General features: G+C 42.5%; 1 protein-coding gene across 1 annotated transcript in view; it reads left to right on the top strand.

Moving 5' to 3' along the window:
* The window catches only part of KLHL32 (kelch like family member 32), a 246,632-nt gene that overhangs the window by 114,305 nt on the left and 119,212 nt on the right, over window positions 1-13,115 (top strand). Inside the window, exon 5 of the mRNA XM_028104188.2 lies at window positions 7,689-7,787. Coding sequence (XP_027959989.1) covers window positions 7,689-7,787 — 99 coding nt within the window. The remainder of the gene's footprint in view (window positions 1-7,688; window positions 7,788-13,115) is intronic.

Genomic DNA, 13,115 nt, shown 5'->3' with positions numbered 1-13,115 from the left:
GAGCTCTTTTAAAAATGTGTGTAAGTGTACTAGTATGTCTGGAAGAAAGCCACCTGACAAAATTTGTATCTTAAAGAATCAGTAATCAAATCACAGATTCATTCTATACCTCATCCAACCCAAAGGTTACCTTTATATAAACATATTATTTACAACTGTTATTGAAATGTCTTTTGTGTCCTTTTATTTAACTCCTTCAATTAGATAATCCTTGATAAGGATTAGCATGTGACCAGGCTCCTCTGTAGAGGCTTTTGACATCTTTTCACATTTTCCTCAGGAACTGTATTTTTCAAGCCTGTGAATTTCTTTAGTAAGTAAATCTAGAGTGCTCTTATAGCATGTTCACCAGCAATGAACATGAAAGAGGATGGACCAAGGTGTCGTAGGTAAAACTAAGGGACACACACATAACCCACTCAGGGCAAAAACACTTAGTTGCATGAGAAAGACCCAAATAATAGTTGGCATTTATCACTGATTTACCATAAATAGATTCTGTGCTAAGAGTCATGACCCGCACTCTGGTTGCCTACACAATATCTGTTCCCTCTTTATTCTTTATAGAAAATAACAATTTGATTTGGCACAATAGTGTATGTAACTGTAAAAATTCCATTTCCCAGGTTCTTTTCCAGCTATGGGTTTGGTTTTTGCCCTCTCTTTTCTTAATGCTTTGAATGCAAATGCAATGCCTGGAGCTATAGTAGCCATTTTGTGACCATGAAACCATGGGCTAAGATTGGCCAAATAGGAAAGTACAAGAAGTCTGGTTTGTTGGCACTCCAAGCCACCTAATCCATTTTGTGAGAAAAGTAAGTCCCATACTTGTTTAAAGCCATTTTGTTGACACATAGCCATACACAGTTGTAACGATACATACGCATTTTCTCAGTCCTTAAGACCATCTTTTGATATAAATATTATTTTCATTGTATAGATGAGGACACCAAGGCACATAGAATTGAATGGTTTTCCTGATCTCGTTCTGCCAGCAAGTATTGGAGCCAGGATTTGAAATCAGGCAGTGTGACCTAGATCCCATGGACTTAGTTCACTATGCATCTGTGGTAGTTGGGAGTCCAGGAGATTAATCCAGGTGGAGGTTAGGGTGAGGGAAGACCTTGCAAAGCTTTGTATAGGTAATGAACAAGTTACATCTTGAATGAATAGGATTTTGAAATAGGGAGACTGAAGAAGTCAGGAGGGCATTCAAGGAGAAAAGAGTACTGCTTCAGGGTGGAGAGCAGTGGGATTGGAAATACGTTTTAAAAAGTACGTTGTGTGGGCGCCTGGGTGGCTCAGTCGGTTAAGCACCTGCCTTCAGCTTGAGTCATGATCCCAGGGTCCTGGGAGTGAGTCTCGCATCGGGCTCCCTGCTCAGTGCCGGTGTCTGCTTCTCCCTCAGCCCTTCCCCCCTGCTGGTGATCTCTCTCTCTCTCTCAAATAAATAAAAAACATTTTTTTAAAAAAGTAGGTTGTGACCATATCATGATAGTTTCTGAATACAAGGACACAAATTTTGAGCTATATCCGGAAATTGGGGAGGCATGGTTTATGGAGAGCTACTGAATTCTAAACAGTATTGCTCAGAGGGAGCACTTCAACAAAAATTTATGAACATTTCCCCAAATAATAGAGACATTTAGAAAGTAGAATTCATATGTTTTATTATCCTTACTTGAATTATTTTGTTCGTTCTCAAAAATAAACTTAAGGTGTCAGCGATAGAGCTACAATACTGGAGTAAGTTAGAAAATAATTTTGCTTTAAACATAGGCGCCCCCTGGTGGGTAGGAAATCCTTAGTCTAACGGCTTTGAAACAAAATCTAAATTGATGGCAGTTTCTCATAGCTAGATCTTATGATTCATATTCTGTCTATAAGAAGTCTCTTGAAAAGCTTTATATAAATGATTTTATTTATGTGTCTTAAATATTTGATCATTTGAAAGTTATTTGCATTGTTGTATTCAATTTATGTGATGATTTAGACATTCAAAATTGTAATAATTTGCCATTTCACTATACTATACAGGAAAAAAAAACAAAGAAACAAAGCATGAAAGCAAGAAAAATGTGCTCATTTATTCTTATCAGTCGTATTAAGCCCATCTAATTTGCAGTTGTAGCAATGCTAGCCAGAGGCCTTATGCTCCTGTGTGCACAGTTATATGTTTGGTGGAGATCTTAATTGTCTGGCTTTCACATGCTCAACTCCTTCAGGCTACCCCATCTACACATCTAGAAGTAAGTGACTTAAAAGTCTCCGAAGGAAAAAATGAAGAAGAAAGCTTTGAAGAACCAAGATACAAAATTTCCTGAAGATGCCAATACATCTGTTCATAAGGCGGGAAAAAAGGTCACACTGAGGGGCATCTGGGTGGTTCAGTCCGTTAAGCATCTGACTCTTGATTTTGGCTTGGGTCATGATCTCAGGGTCATTAGATTGAGCCCCGCGTCAGGCTCCAAGCTGGGTGTGAAGCCTGCTTAAGATTCTCTCTCTTCTCTTTCTCTCCCTCTTCTTCTCTCTCTCTCTCTCTCTCTCTCTCAAAAAAAGAGAGGGCAATAAAAGGTCACACCGAGACTTGCCATGGTTATTAAAGGCAGTCCCTACCAGTAGCTAATCCAAGAAGCATGGTAAAAGAGAGAAAATAAAGAGGAGAAAAAGAACAAGAAGACAGAATTAAGAGGGTGGATGCTTGGTGATGTGGGAGGAGGAGTGAAGAAGGACACTCCGGGACCCCCTGGGGATTGTGTGCTGCGTCAGGCTGACCCCGCCCTCCCAGAGCCCGGCTGGGTGAGTCTGGGTTGAGGGGGATCGCCCATCTCATCATGCCTTGTGCAGAATCTCACCTCAGCCTCCACTCTCCTCTTTCAGTTTTCTGGCCCCATGTCCTGCCTGAGGTTATTGGGACCAGGAGTCCCAATCTCATTCTAGTTTGGAGGGCTTTCATTAGAGATTGTGCAAATTCAGCTCTCCGCTTCCAACGCTGCTTAGATTAGTGGCCGGGGGACACATCTGGACTGAGTTTTCAAGAGTGCCTCCTTCCAGGCAGGGGGCCAATTGGACCAACCTCATGACTGAATGCTGAGGTAAGAACTCTCACTGGTATCTTTAGAGACTACCACCCTCTGCTGCAGCTGTGGCTTTCACTTCTATTAAAAGTTTGTCAAACCACCCATGTCGCCCTGACCATAGCCGCTAATGAGTTCTTATCCCCATTTGATCAAAACGAGGGCTGAGTCTCAGCATCTAGGGTAGGAGCCAGATGTGGACCTTAGTTCATGTGACCTAGCTTGCCACCAACTGCTGGAGAGGTTCCAGAATGAGATCGTCACCTCCCCAGCCGGCACTGTCCGGCTCCCCTCTTTCCAAATCAGCGTCCTGTATTCTGCCCTCCAGAGGTCAGGTGTGAGTGGATGACAGGGAGAAAATATTCCATCCACATGACCTGTCAACAAGAGGCATTCACACCCCGCCCCCCAAGACTGCATCAAAATTCCTTCGTCCAATCTGAAGAAGCCCCAGCTCTGCTTCCACCCAAGCAGGTGAGTGACGCGGCCCTTCCCATCAGTGGTCCTCAGTGACCCTTCCTCCCATCTGTCCTGCTCAGAGTGCCGGACTAGATGCTGATGGGTACATGATTCTGAAAGGCCTAAATGTAACCAGCATGTGCTTTGTAGCACTTAAACTTAGCCACCTTAGTTGTCCTCGGCAAACAGGTGAGTTTGCGATCCCTTCCTTTTGCAGAAGGCTGTTTTCGGCCAGTTCTTCCAGGCGGGTGATGGGTGCATTCACCGTACTGGAAACTGAGGAGATCAAACTTTTCTTTGTATTCCTGCCCAAACACAAAGTCTCTGGAAGAATATATTAGAACAACCAGTCACCGAAGATAACAAAGCTCAATTTGAAAGACTCCAGTGCAAGCAGGCCTTTGCCAACACTCGTTCTGTCTCCATAAGTGAGACCCAGCTTTCCTGGTATGGTTTGCTTTTTGTTTGTTAGGTTTCTCTCTCCCTTTGTCTCTCCCTCCCTCTCTCTCTCTTTTTTTCTTTCCAAACTGTGTCCTTTCAGTGCACTTAGGGATTTCCTGCGCCAAAGCATCTTCTAGAAAAACTTATGTTATAATGAGAGAAGAAAAAACTACAGAACAAAAACAAGAAACAAAGGCAAAAACAATCCCGGTCTGGGTATCTCCTGCGAGGCTTTCCCGGAGTGAGCCTCCCGGACGTGTTACACATGCTCTGGAGTATTCATCTTCTTTGTCTGTGATATCTGTCTTTGTGTTTGGCATTACTGAGCCTTAGAGGTTATCGTGAATGCCAGTTGTGTGAAATAAGCGCAACTGACAGGATTTAAAGGCTCAGACTATCCTTTCTAATCCATCGCGTCCCTGTTCTGTGCCTTAGGCCAAGCCTCTTCCGCAAAAATATACTACATCCTTGCTTCTGTGAAGGGAGCTGCAGTAATTTCCTGAATGTCAGTCAAAGCCTCTCTCCTTGAGGAGCCAGAGAAATTCAGGTTTCTCGTTCTGACTAGATGGGAAAGGAGCTATAAAGAATTTTGCGAATGAGATGAGTGTTGGTATTTTTGCCACACGTGTTTAGCTTTTTCATTTTGTTAGTAGTTCGGAATATAATTTCTGTAGGGGCACCTGGGTGGCTCAGTAGGTTAAGCATCATGTGCCTTTGGCTCAGGTCATGATCCCGGGGTCCTGGGATCCAGCCCTGCATTGGGCTCCCTGCTCAGCGGGGAGCCTGCTTCTCCCTCTGCCTGCCACTCCCCCTGCTTGTGTGCTCTCTCTGACAAATAAATAAATAAAAATCTTGAAAAATATATATATAATTTATAATCCCTTTCCTCTTATGTTATACTAATCAAAGTAATTCTGAATTTAAAAAATCCATCTAGAGATAAATTAATTCACCAATAATTTATTAAAATCAATTCATCAATATGGAGTGAAAACTATGTGTTGGGCATTATTCTGCATGCTGGGGGTATAGGATAGGCCAAGTCCCTGCCCTCCTGAATCTTCTATCCTGTGGGTGGAGAAGCAGAAAATAATCACATAAATAAATATGTACGATGTCAGAGGTGGTAAGTACTAGGAAGAATAAAGCAAAGAAAGGAGATAGGGAATGAGGGTGATGGGGAGGGAGGTACTGTTTTACCGAGGATGGCCAGACAAGGCCTCTCAGGTAAGAGGATATCTGAGCAGCAGTTTGAGCAGAGGACATGAATGAGTGAGCCATGCTGGTATCTTGAGGAAGAGTGACCCAGGCAGAGAAAATAGCAGCTAGTTGTAGACACGAAGGTGTCAGGGTATTCACAGAAACTTTTATGTTATAGTGAAGATTGGATTTCTTTTCAATGAGATACAAAGTCCCTGGAGAGGTCTGCATAAGGAGTGACATAATTTCATTGATGCATTTAAAAGATCATTTTGATTTGTATTATTAAAAACACTATGAGGGGGTGAAGGAGGAAGCAGTTAGACAGGTTAGGAGGCAATTCTAGGAAGACTGTGGCGTAAACAAGAATGATAGTGATGGCGGTAGTACTGAGTGATGATTGGATTCTGGAACTATTTGGAAGATAGAGCCAATAGGGGTTGCTGATGATTGCTGATGTGAGGTATAAGGAAAATGAGAGGAGACAGGAATTGACTGGGGTTGTAGCCTCAATAACCGGCAGTTGCTGTTTGCTGAGATGGTAGGATTGGGGTAAGAGCAGGTTTGGTGGTTGGTAGAGAGGATCAAGAGATCAGTTTGGGGCATGTTCAGTTTGAGCTGCCCATTAGATATCCAAGTGGAGATAGGCAGTTGGAAATAAAAGTCTGGAGTTCAAAGGTGAGGTTGGGGCTAAAGAAAAAAACCCCGAGTGTAATGAGTAGTATAGGTAGTTTTAAAGTCATGGGATTGCATGAGATCATCAATGGAATGAGCGGAGAGAGGAAAGGAGAGATCTGGGGACTGAGTTCTGGATGTCCCCAAAGCTTACCAGTTGGGAAGGAGATGGAGAGGGAGTGGTTAGTGAAGTAGAAGAAGCCATGAGAGGGAGTGCTATCACAGAGGCAAGGGAAGAGATTGTTCCAGTAGAGGGACATCGACTTTGCTAACTGCTGTTGGCTTGAGTAAGATTAAATGTTGAGACATGGCTATTGGATTTGGCCATTGGATTTGGAGGTCATTGGTGGCCTTGATGAGGACATTTTTAGAGGAACATTAAGAACAAAACTCAACAGGAGTGGGTTCCAGGGAGAACAGAGTAGAGCAAATAGTGGTGTTTTATGTGGACAACTTTCCTGAGGAACTTTGCTGTGAAGGAGGGCGTGGAAGGAGCTCTGGGGTCAAGGGAGGGGATTTTCATTTCTTAAGATAGGAGCTATCAAGGAATATTTTTATGCTGATGGGAGTTATCAAGAGGAGAAAGAGAACAAACAGATAACACTGTGGGAAGCAAGGGGACAATTGCTGGCGGAAGGGTTCAGATCTCTGGCACAAATGGAGTGTTGGGTAAAACCAAATGTACTGATAGAAATATGGGTAGGTGGCTTGGTAGATTTGGTGGTGGGAGGCTTTGGAAGATCATGGGGTTAGAGTAAGGAGAGAAAGGAGGAGGGGGAAGCTTGAGGAGAAAGGAGTATGAGGGAAGAAGTAGAGTGAATTGATCACACCAGGGTTTCTCAGGCTTCCCTGTGCACCAGAACCACCAGGGGCCTTGTTATAACACTCGTTGCTGGGCCTCACCCTGAAAGTTTCTGATTTATTTAGGTCTGGGGAGACATCCAAGAATTTGCAAATGTGACAGATTCCCAGGTGATGCTGCTGCTTCTGGTCCTGAGACTGGACTTTGGGAACCACTGGGCTTTGCCCTGGGTTGGGACAGCAGAGCATCCCTGAAGGCCTCCCTGTGCCTGGCAGTCATGCATGTAGAGGGAATCCAATCAGCGTGGTTGTGTGTTTTTCTGCAGCCCCGTTTGGCAGCTCAGGAGCTGGCAACCGTAGGCACAAAGTTGGACTTCACCAGAAAAAAATGCACAACTGATATGACTGGTGTATTTGAGATGCTCCACTTCTCTTGATGTCCTTGTAGTCTGAAAATGCTTTTTCTACATCTTCCATTTGAAATAGAAGGGAGTGGAGAATCTGAGATGGAGAAAAAGAAAAACCAAAGTTTGTGGTGAAGTTTACTGTTGTAGGACTTACAAATAAAATGGCGTAGTGGCCACCTCTGGTCTCCTATTGAAAGGGGAAACATAAGCCCCCTTTTCCTAAAGTGTCTGCTAACCATGCTGTTTCTGTGATCTACAAAATTGTGAAATATACTTTAAAAAACTAAAATCTGGTTCTTCTGGATTTTCTAAGATTACTTCCATCACACGCAGAATTTGGAGACTATTATATCGTTCTTTGCAAATGTTCATGTCCCCCTGCAAAAAATAAGTGGTTAAGTGCAGAGCCTTACACGCAGGAAGTGAGTTCTGGAAGTGACAACTCAGCTATTTGAGTGAGGGCCACAGCTCCATCAGAACAGAAAAAAAAAGAACGGACTTCCATAATAAAGTACAGTATTAAGTCACATCTCATAAGTTAAGCAGCAACTTAAATGTGGTGGATTTGCATATTAAACATTAATTTTTGAGTCACTGATAGTTTTCTTTTTATTAAAAAACAAAACAGATTTTGTTGGAGCCAGGTGTGATCCAGGATGTGCTAGCTGCTGGCAGTCACCTACAGCTGTTGGAGCTTCTCAATTTATGTTCCCACTATCTCATCCAGGTATGTGAGCTTGCGTCCTGCTACTGACCCCTTCCTATCCCTTCGCCCTGCGGTCATTAGCTGTACCTGCTGCTCCCCGACCTGTGCCTAGACAGGAAAAATGGAAGTAGGGGCAATGTGGCTTGTGATGGTAGAATCTCGCCAGGACATGGGCCGTGAGGCTCCCAAGGGGGCAGCTGCAGCTCTCCTGTCCTGTCCCAGGACCCCCAACCTCCCTGCCCACCCCAGGTCCTCGCTGCCCTGGGGGGCAGAGTAACTCACTGACCACACTCCTGGTTTATTGCTGGGGCCCCAGAAGATAACACTGGGAAGGGTCTTCATTTGAAGCAATGTTGTCTGGCTGCAGGAATAACAATCCCAAATGCACAAAAAAGTTGGATAGTCACTGAAGATTTCAGCAACAGTAGCTAATATATCACAAAGTCATATATAATGAAGTACCACATGAACTTTTCAGGCAAAAAGTGCTGAAAAGGGGGTAAGTGATCTGTGCTTTCTTCCCCTGGTTTTCTGGGATGACCAGGAAGGGCTCTGGGAGGGGGAGGAAGAGAAAACGCCCATCCTCTGAGCACCGATGTTTCACGGTCAGTCCTCCTAACATCTTTGCACATTTTTATAGGTGAAAAGTCAGAGATTTAAAAGATACCCAGCTTGCTTGAGGTGATAGAGCTAGTGAGTGATAGGCCTCTCTGATTCCGAAGACAATTTTTTCTTCTTGGATAAAACCTTTTTGTTTCATTAGGAAGAAACAGGACATCTTAGGCAGACAGTATGGCTGTAAGGCTTTTATTTTAAGGAGTTAAGTACCGATTCCCTGTATTGGGAGCCTCTTACTTCCTCCACTGGCATGACTTTTTACTTATATTTGTTACAACATTATAACAACAGTGAAAATACATTTTTAACAATGACAAATCCATACAATTTAATTTTACTATCCTTGTGCATATGACATATTAGTAAGTATAAAAATCCTATTTGTTTTCCTGCCCCATTATTTTATTTTCTTACTAGTCATTTTCTCTAATTCTGAATACAGCCATATTATTGACCTCTGTCACTCAATAGGTCGTTCCTCAAGCTCTTTCTCATGTATCATCTTATTTCGTCTTCCTGGCAACCTTGGAAAATAAGAACCAATGCTTCCCTGCGAGATAGTATGAGGAGTGTCAGCCACATTCACCTGAGGAGCAGTTCAAACACAGTATATGAAAGTTTTATCATTATCTCTGTGCATTTAATCTAATAGTAAATGTTTAACTATTATCATCTGATTTTCCTTTGTTTTCCCCTCAGTATTGTTGGGTGGTATGGGAGAGCTGTTTTTAATCCCTTTCTGCAAGTAGCAAATGGAAATAACAAAGGTTACAAGACTTAAGAGGTGTGTGTTTGACTTGTGAAATTGAAATTACTTTTATTTGACATTTTTACATCAAATATTGCAACTTGAGCCTTCAGCATCATCACCTGATTCACTTTTTCCATGGCAGGTAATATTCAATGATGTATGTTGCCAAAAGTTTGATTATAGTGCTCATTATTGTGATTCATGTTAAAATGGTGTGTATATACAGGTGTGTATGTGTGTGTGTGTGTGTGTGTGTGTGTGTGTGTTTACCTACACCTATAATTTCTATAAACAAGAATTGCAGATGAACATCAGAAGTTCATGGGTATTTTCCCCTATCCCGTCAGATGAATTTGTTGAGATACCAAGTGACTTGTGCACTTTGGAACTTAATTTTTGCAGTTCATTATTTTGTTGAAGAAAAAATGTAGCCTGCATACAGATATATTTTGTGGACAGTTTGCTTATTATTAGCCTACTTGATCAGTGGTTGAAATTTTCACTTTCTTTTCTCCAACGTTTTCATTTTGTTCTTCCATGGAACTTTATTTTTCCTTTTTATCCGCAATGTTGCAAGATGTCCAAATTGGGGAAGAAAACTTTGACTATAAGAGAATCAAGCCATGTGTATGTAGAAATCTTCATTATGTCTGTCTTTTGAAAATACATTCCCTTCCTCTCTTTTTTAGGATTGTAAGATTTCCAAACTGGGTTGGTCTGCTTTTATATTTTGATATAGTCTTATAACCATATCTGTTTACAGTGTTTTGGTATTATTGCTGACCTGATTCTTAATTTTATATGGGACCATTTTATTGGTTATATAAAAATGTGTTTTGTTAAAATGAAAAATCTTTAGTGCTTAAAATATACTTAGAAATGCCCTATCAGGGCGCCTGGGTGGCTCAGTCAGTTGGGTGTCTGACTCTTGATTTCAGCTCAGGTCATGATCTCAGGGTCCTGGGGTTGAGCCCCGAGTCAGGCTCCCTGCTCAGCAGGGGAGTCTGCTTCTCCCTCTGCCTCTGCCTCTGCTTGTGTGTTCTCTCTCTCACTCACTCTTTCTCTCAAATAAAATCTTAAACAAAATTAAAAAGTAAAAAAAAATAAATAAATGAATAAAAAGTTGTTCTCTATCAATCAAGGCTAGCATATTTTCCATTCTTGTTCAGTACTTTGTCCACATAGGAGTTTGTGAAGCCATTCTCCCCTGCTAAGATGTCTGGTCCTGTTTGTTATTATCAAATTACCACCCTTTCTTTGGTTTTCTTCCAGAGTTGTAAAAGGTGGACCTCTGCTCTGATACCTCCTATGGTCCTCTGGCGCTCAATCATAGCTGAGGAGAACCCCTGGGTTGACACTCTCTGAGTCTCTGGGCCATCAGCTATTACCTTGGCTTGAAACTCCTCTGCACAGGTGTAAATGCTGGTGCCCCCCAGCAAAGGGAAGGGACACCTTGAGGCCACTGTATGCTCTCCTTTTTCTTGCCTTTCCTCGGGGAGGCTGCTGAGAGCAGGGGCCTCAAACTGCAGGAGCAGTGCCCCTCTGTTAGTGAGGATAGCCATTGAATTAGCCTCCTATGCTGTGGAACCTTCACCCTATTCATTTTTAGTCCCCCGGCCCTCTGGATGCCAGGCCCTTGTGAACACACGGATTCTCAGCACAGGTCGTATCCAATCAGTTACCAAGCTGAGTTGATTCTACATCCCAAATACCTCTCAGACCTGATCCTTTTCTTCATCGCTAATGCTCTTACCCTTTTGGGGGGCTCTCATCGCTACTGGCTATAGATTGTAGTGAGTTCCTCATATCCTCCTGAGGGGTCTGCTTGTTTCTAGCCTTTCTCCATGCCAAACCATAGTCCCCAGAGCCTTCGTTATCTTTCTCAGGGTAGGGAAATAGCATTTGTCGAGGGCCTCTCCATACCAAGCGTTTTGGACAGTGATTCTCATTTTCCCTCTGCTAAGGAACCCCTTAAAGCAGGTGAGTATTCTTTCCTTTTTACAGATGGGGAAACTTAAGTTCAGAACTAGGCTGTTGATCCAATGGAAATACCGATGAGCTCCCCTGATGACCATTCTGGAGCATCCTTAGCCTCATCTTTGAGGCCATGCTTGTTCCTCCCCAGCCTCCTCTGCAGCCTTAGTGCCTTTCCTAGCCCACTGCGCTCTGGCCTCTAAGGTGACCTTTCATTCCGGGACTTGCCACATTAGGGGAGAAGGCTAGGTGGCAGGCAGAACCTCTCAGTCCCCTTCAGATTGTACCAAGGAGCAGGAGTTGGGAAAACATCACATACACACACACACCCTCCCCCACTCCCTCCTCTGCTGATGCACCTGTCACAAGATGAGTGGAGCTGGCCACTGGACTTTGTGTCGTATGCTTTGAAAGTGATGCATTAGGAGATACACGCTTTGCTGAAAATGTCTTTTTTTGTAGTTAGCTTTCAAAAAAAAAAAAAAAACTTTACATTTTATACCACTTCTCCCAGATAGCAAATAGTATATCCTATTGTTTAATTAGCAAGTGGTTTTTGTTTGTTTGCCAAATCATCCTTTAGTATGATATGCAATTTAAATATATTGACAAAAAAGAACGGTCATGTACACTTTCTAAATAAGGCCGCGCAAGTGGTGACTAAACTCCTATGGAAAGAACACGCAGTATCTCTTCCTAGGCAGCAGGTGGCAGTATGAATCCACCAGAATTAAGTAGTTAAAGCAAAAAATCAGAAAAAATGAAAAGAAAAATTATTTATTTTGCTACATATTAGTCTTCTGACCTAATCAGTAAAAAAGTCATTATTCACACCACACTGGGCAATATGCACTGTAATTTTTAACAAATAATAGGAAACTGTTAATGTGTTCACAGGAAATACAGTTTTGTCTTGGGCTGCTGTGGTCATTTATCACTGCACTTTGTGAAATCACTCATTTGTTCTAATTTGAATGTAAATGACTCTAAGGTTTTACAAATAAGGTGACAGACTCACATAAATGTAATTGCAGGGTTCATCTCCCTCTTTTTATATATCACTCATTAGGTTATGAATTAAATACATCGTATTAAACCAGGGGCATGTCCAATGATGATATTGTAATGGCAAATTACTCTGTGCTATTAGAGGTGTATTTTTTATTCATGGACATTAATTTGTCATTAAGCAGCATTAGTTTAGCACTTTTATGTGAAAGACGTGACCTGAAAGAGGAGACGTGCTGCTGTGACGGGAGAGGGAAGGGACATGCGCACTCTAGGTAGAGCGTTTTATCACCGCAAGGAAAACAGAGGAGCATTTGTTTTATTATTTTTTTCATTTTTTTATTTCCTGCTTCTCTAAGTGTAAAAGATCATTTCACCAGATTGCAGGCGTTGTTCTGCTTATGGTGTGCACCTTTGGATCATCTAGTAAAGCAAAGCCAAAATTCTTACTCTGAATCATTCCGAAGCTGAGAACGTACCGGAGTGGGAGGGAGCCAGCGTCTTCCCGCCCTAAATCTCCGTCCTCTGTGACTGATGCATATTAGTCATCCCTTGTCTTCATTTAGTTTTACACTAAATGGGCTACTGTGAGAATTAGTCATTTTTCTCTCTTCAGTGAAGGTACAAAGGCTTAAAGAATGTTATTCTTTCATGAGGGTAGTAGGAAGAATTCTGGATATTTTGTTCCATGATTGGCGATTTTACTGTTCTTTTTCTAAGAATATATTTCTTCCACTTCCAATTTTGAGAAACACCAGATCCTTGAAATGGCTTTCCAGAAGCTGCAAGTATCCAACTGCTTTTTTGCATCCATTTCCTCCTGGGTCGATGTGCTTGGAGAATGTCTTACTGACCTCAGTGTACGGCAGGGTTCTCGAAGGCCGCTACCAGGCCTAACTCCTGCGCGTGTCTTCCTTCCCTTCTCATCTTTCATACTGAGCCCAGTATGTGTATTTGTCAGCTTGGGCGGCCATACCAAAGTGCCCCAGGCTGGGTGA

This window comes from Eumetopias jubatus, unplaced genomic scaffold, assembly GCF_037043125.1.
Source record: "Eumetopias jubatus isolate StellerSeaLion01/CBP00866 unplaced genomic scaffold, mEumJub1_p1.0 scaffold_6, whole genome shotgun sequence".
In the NCBI taxonomy this organism is placed as follows: domain Eukaryota; kingdom Metazoa; phylum Chordata; class Mammalia; order Carnivora; family Otariidae; genus Eumetopias; species Eumetopias jubatus.
The sequence above is the reverse complement of the archived record's forward strand: the minus strand, read 5'-3'. Positions and strand labels throughout refer to the sequence as shown.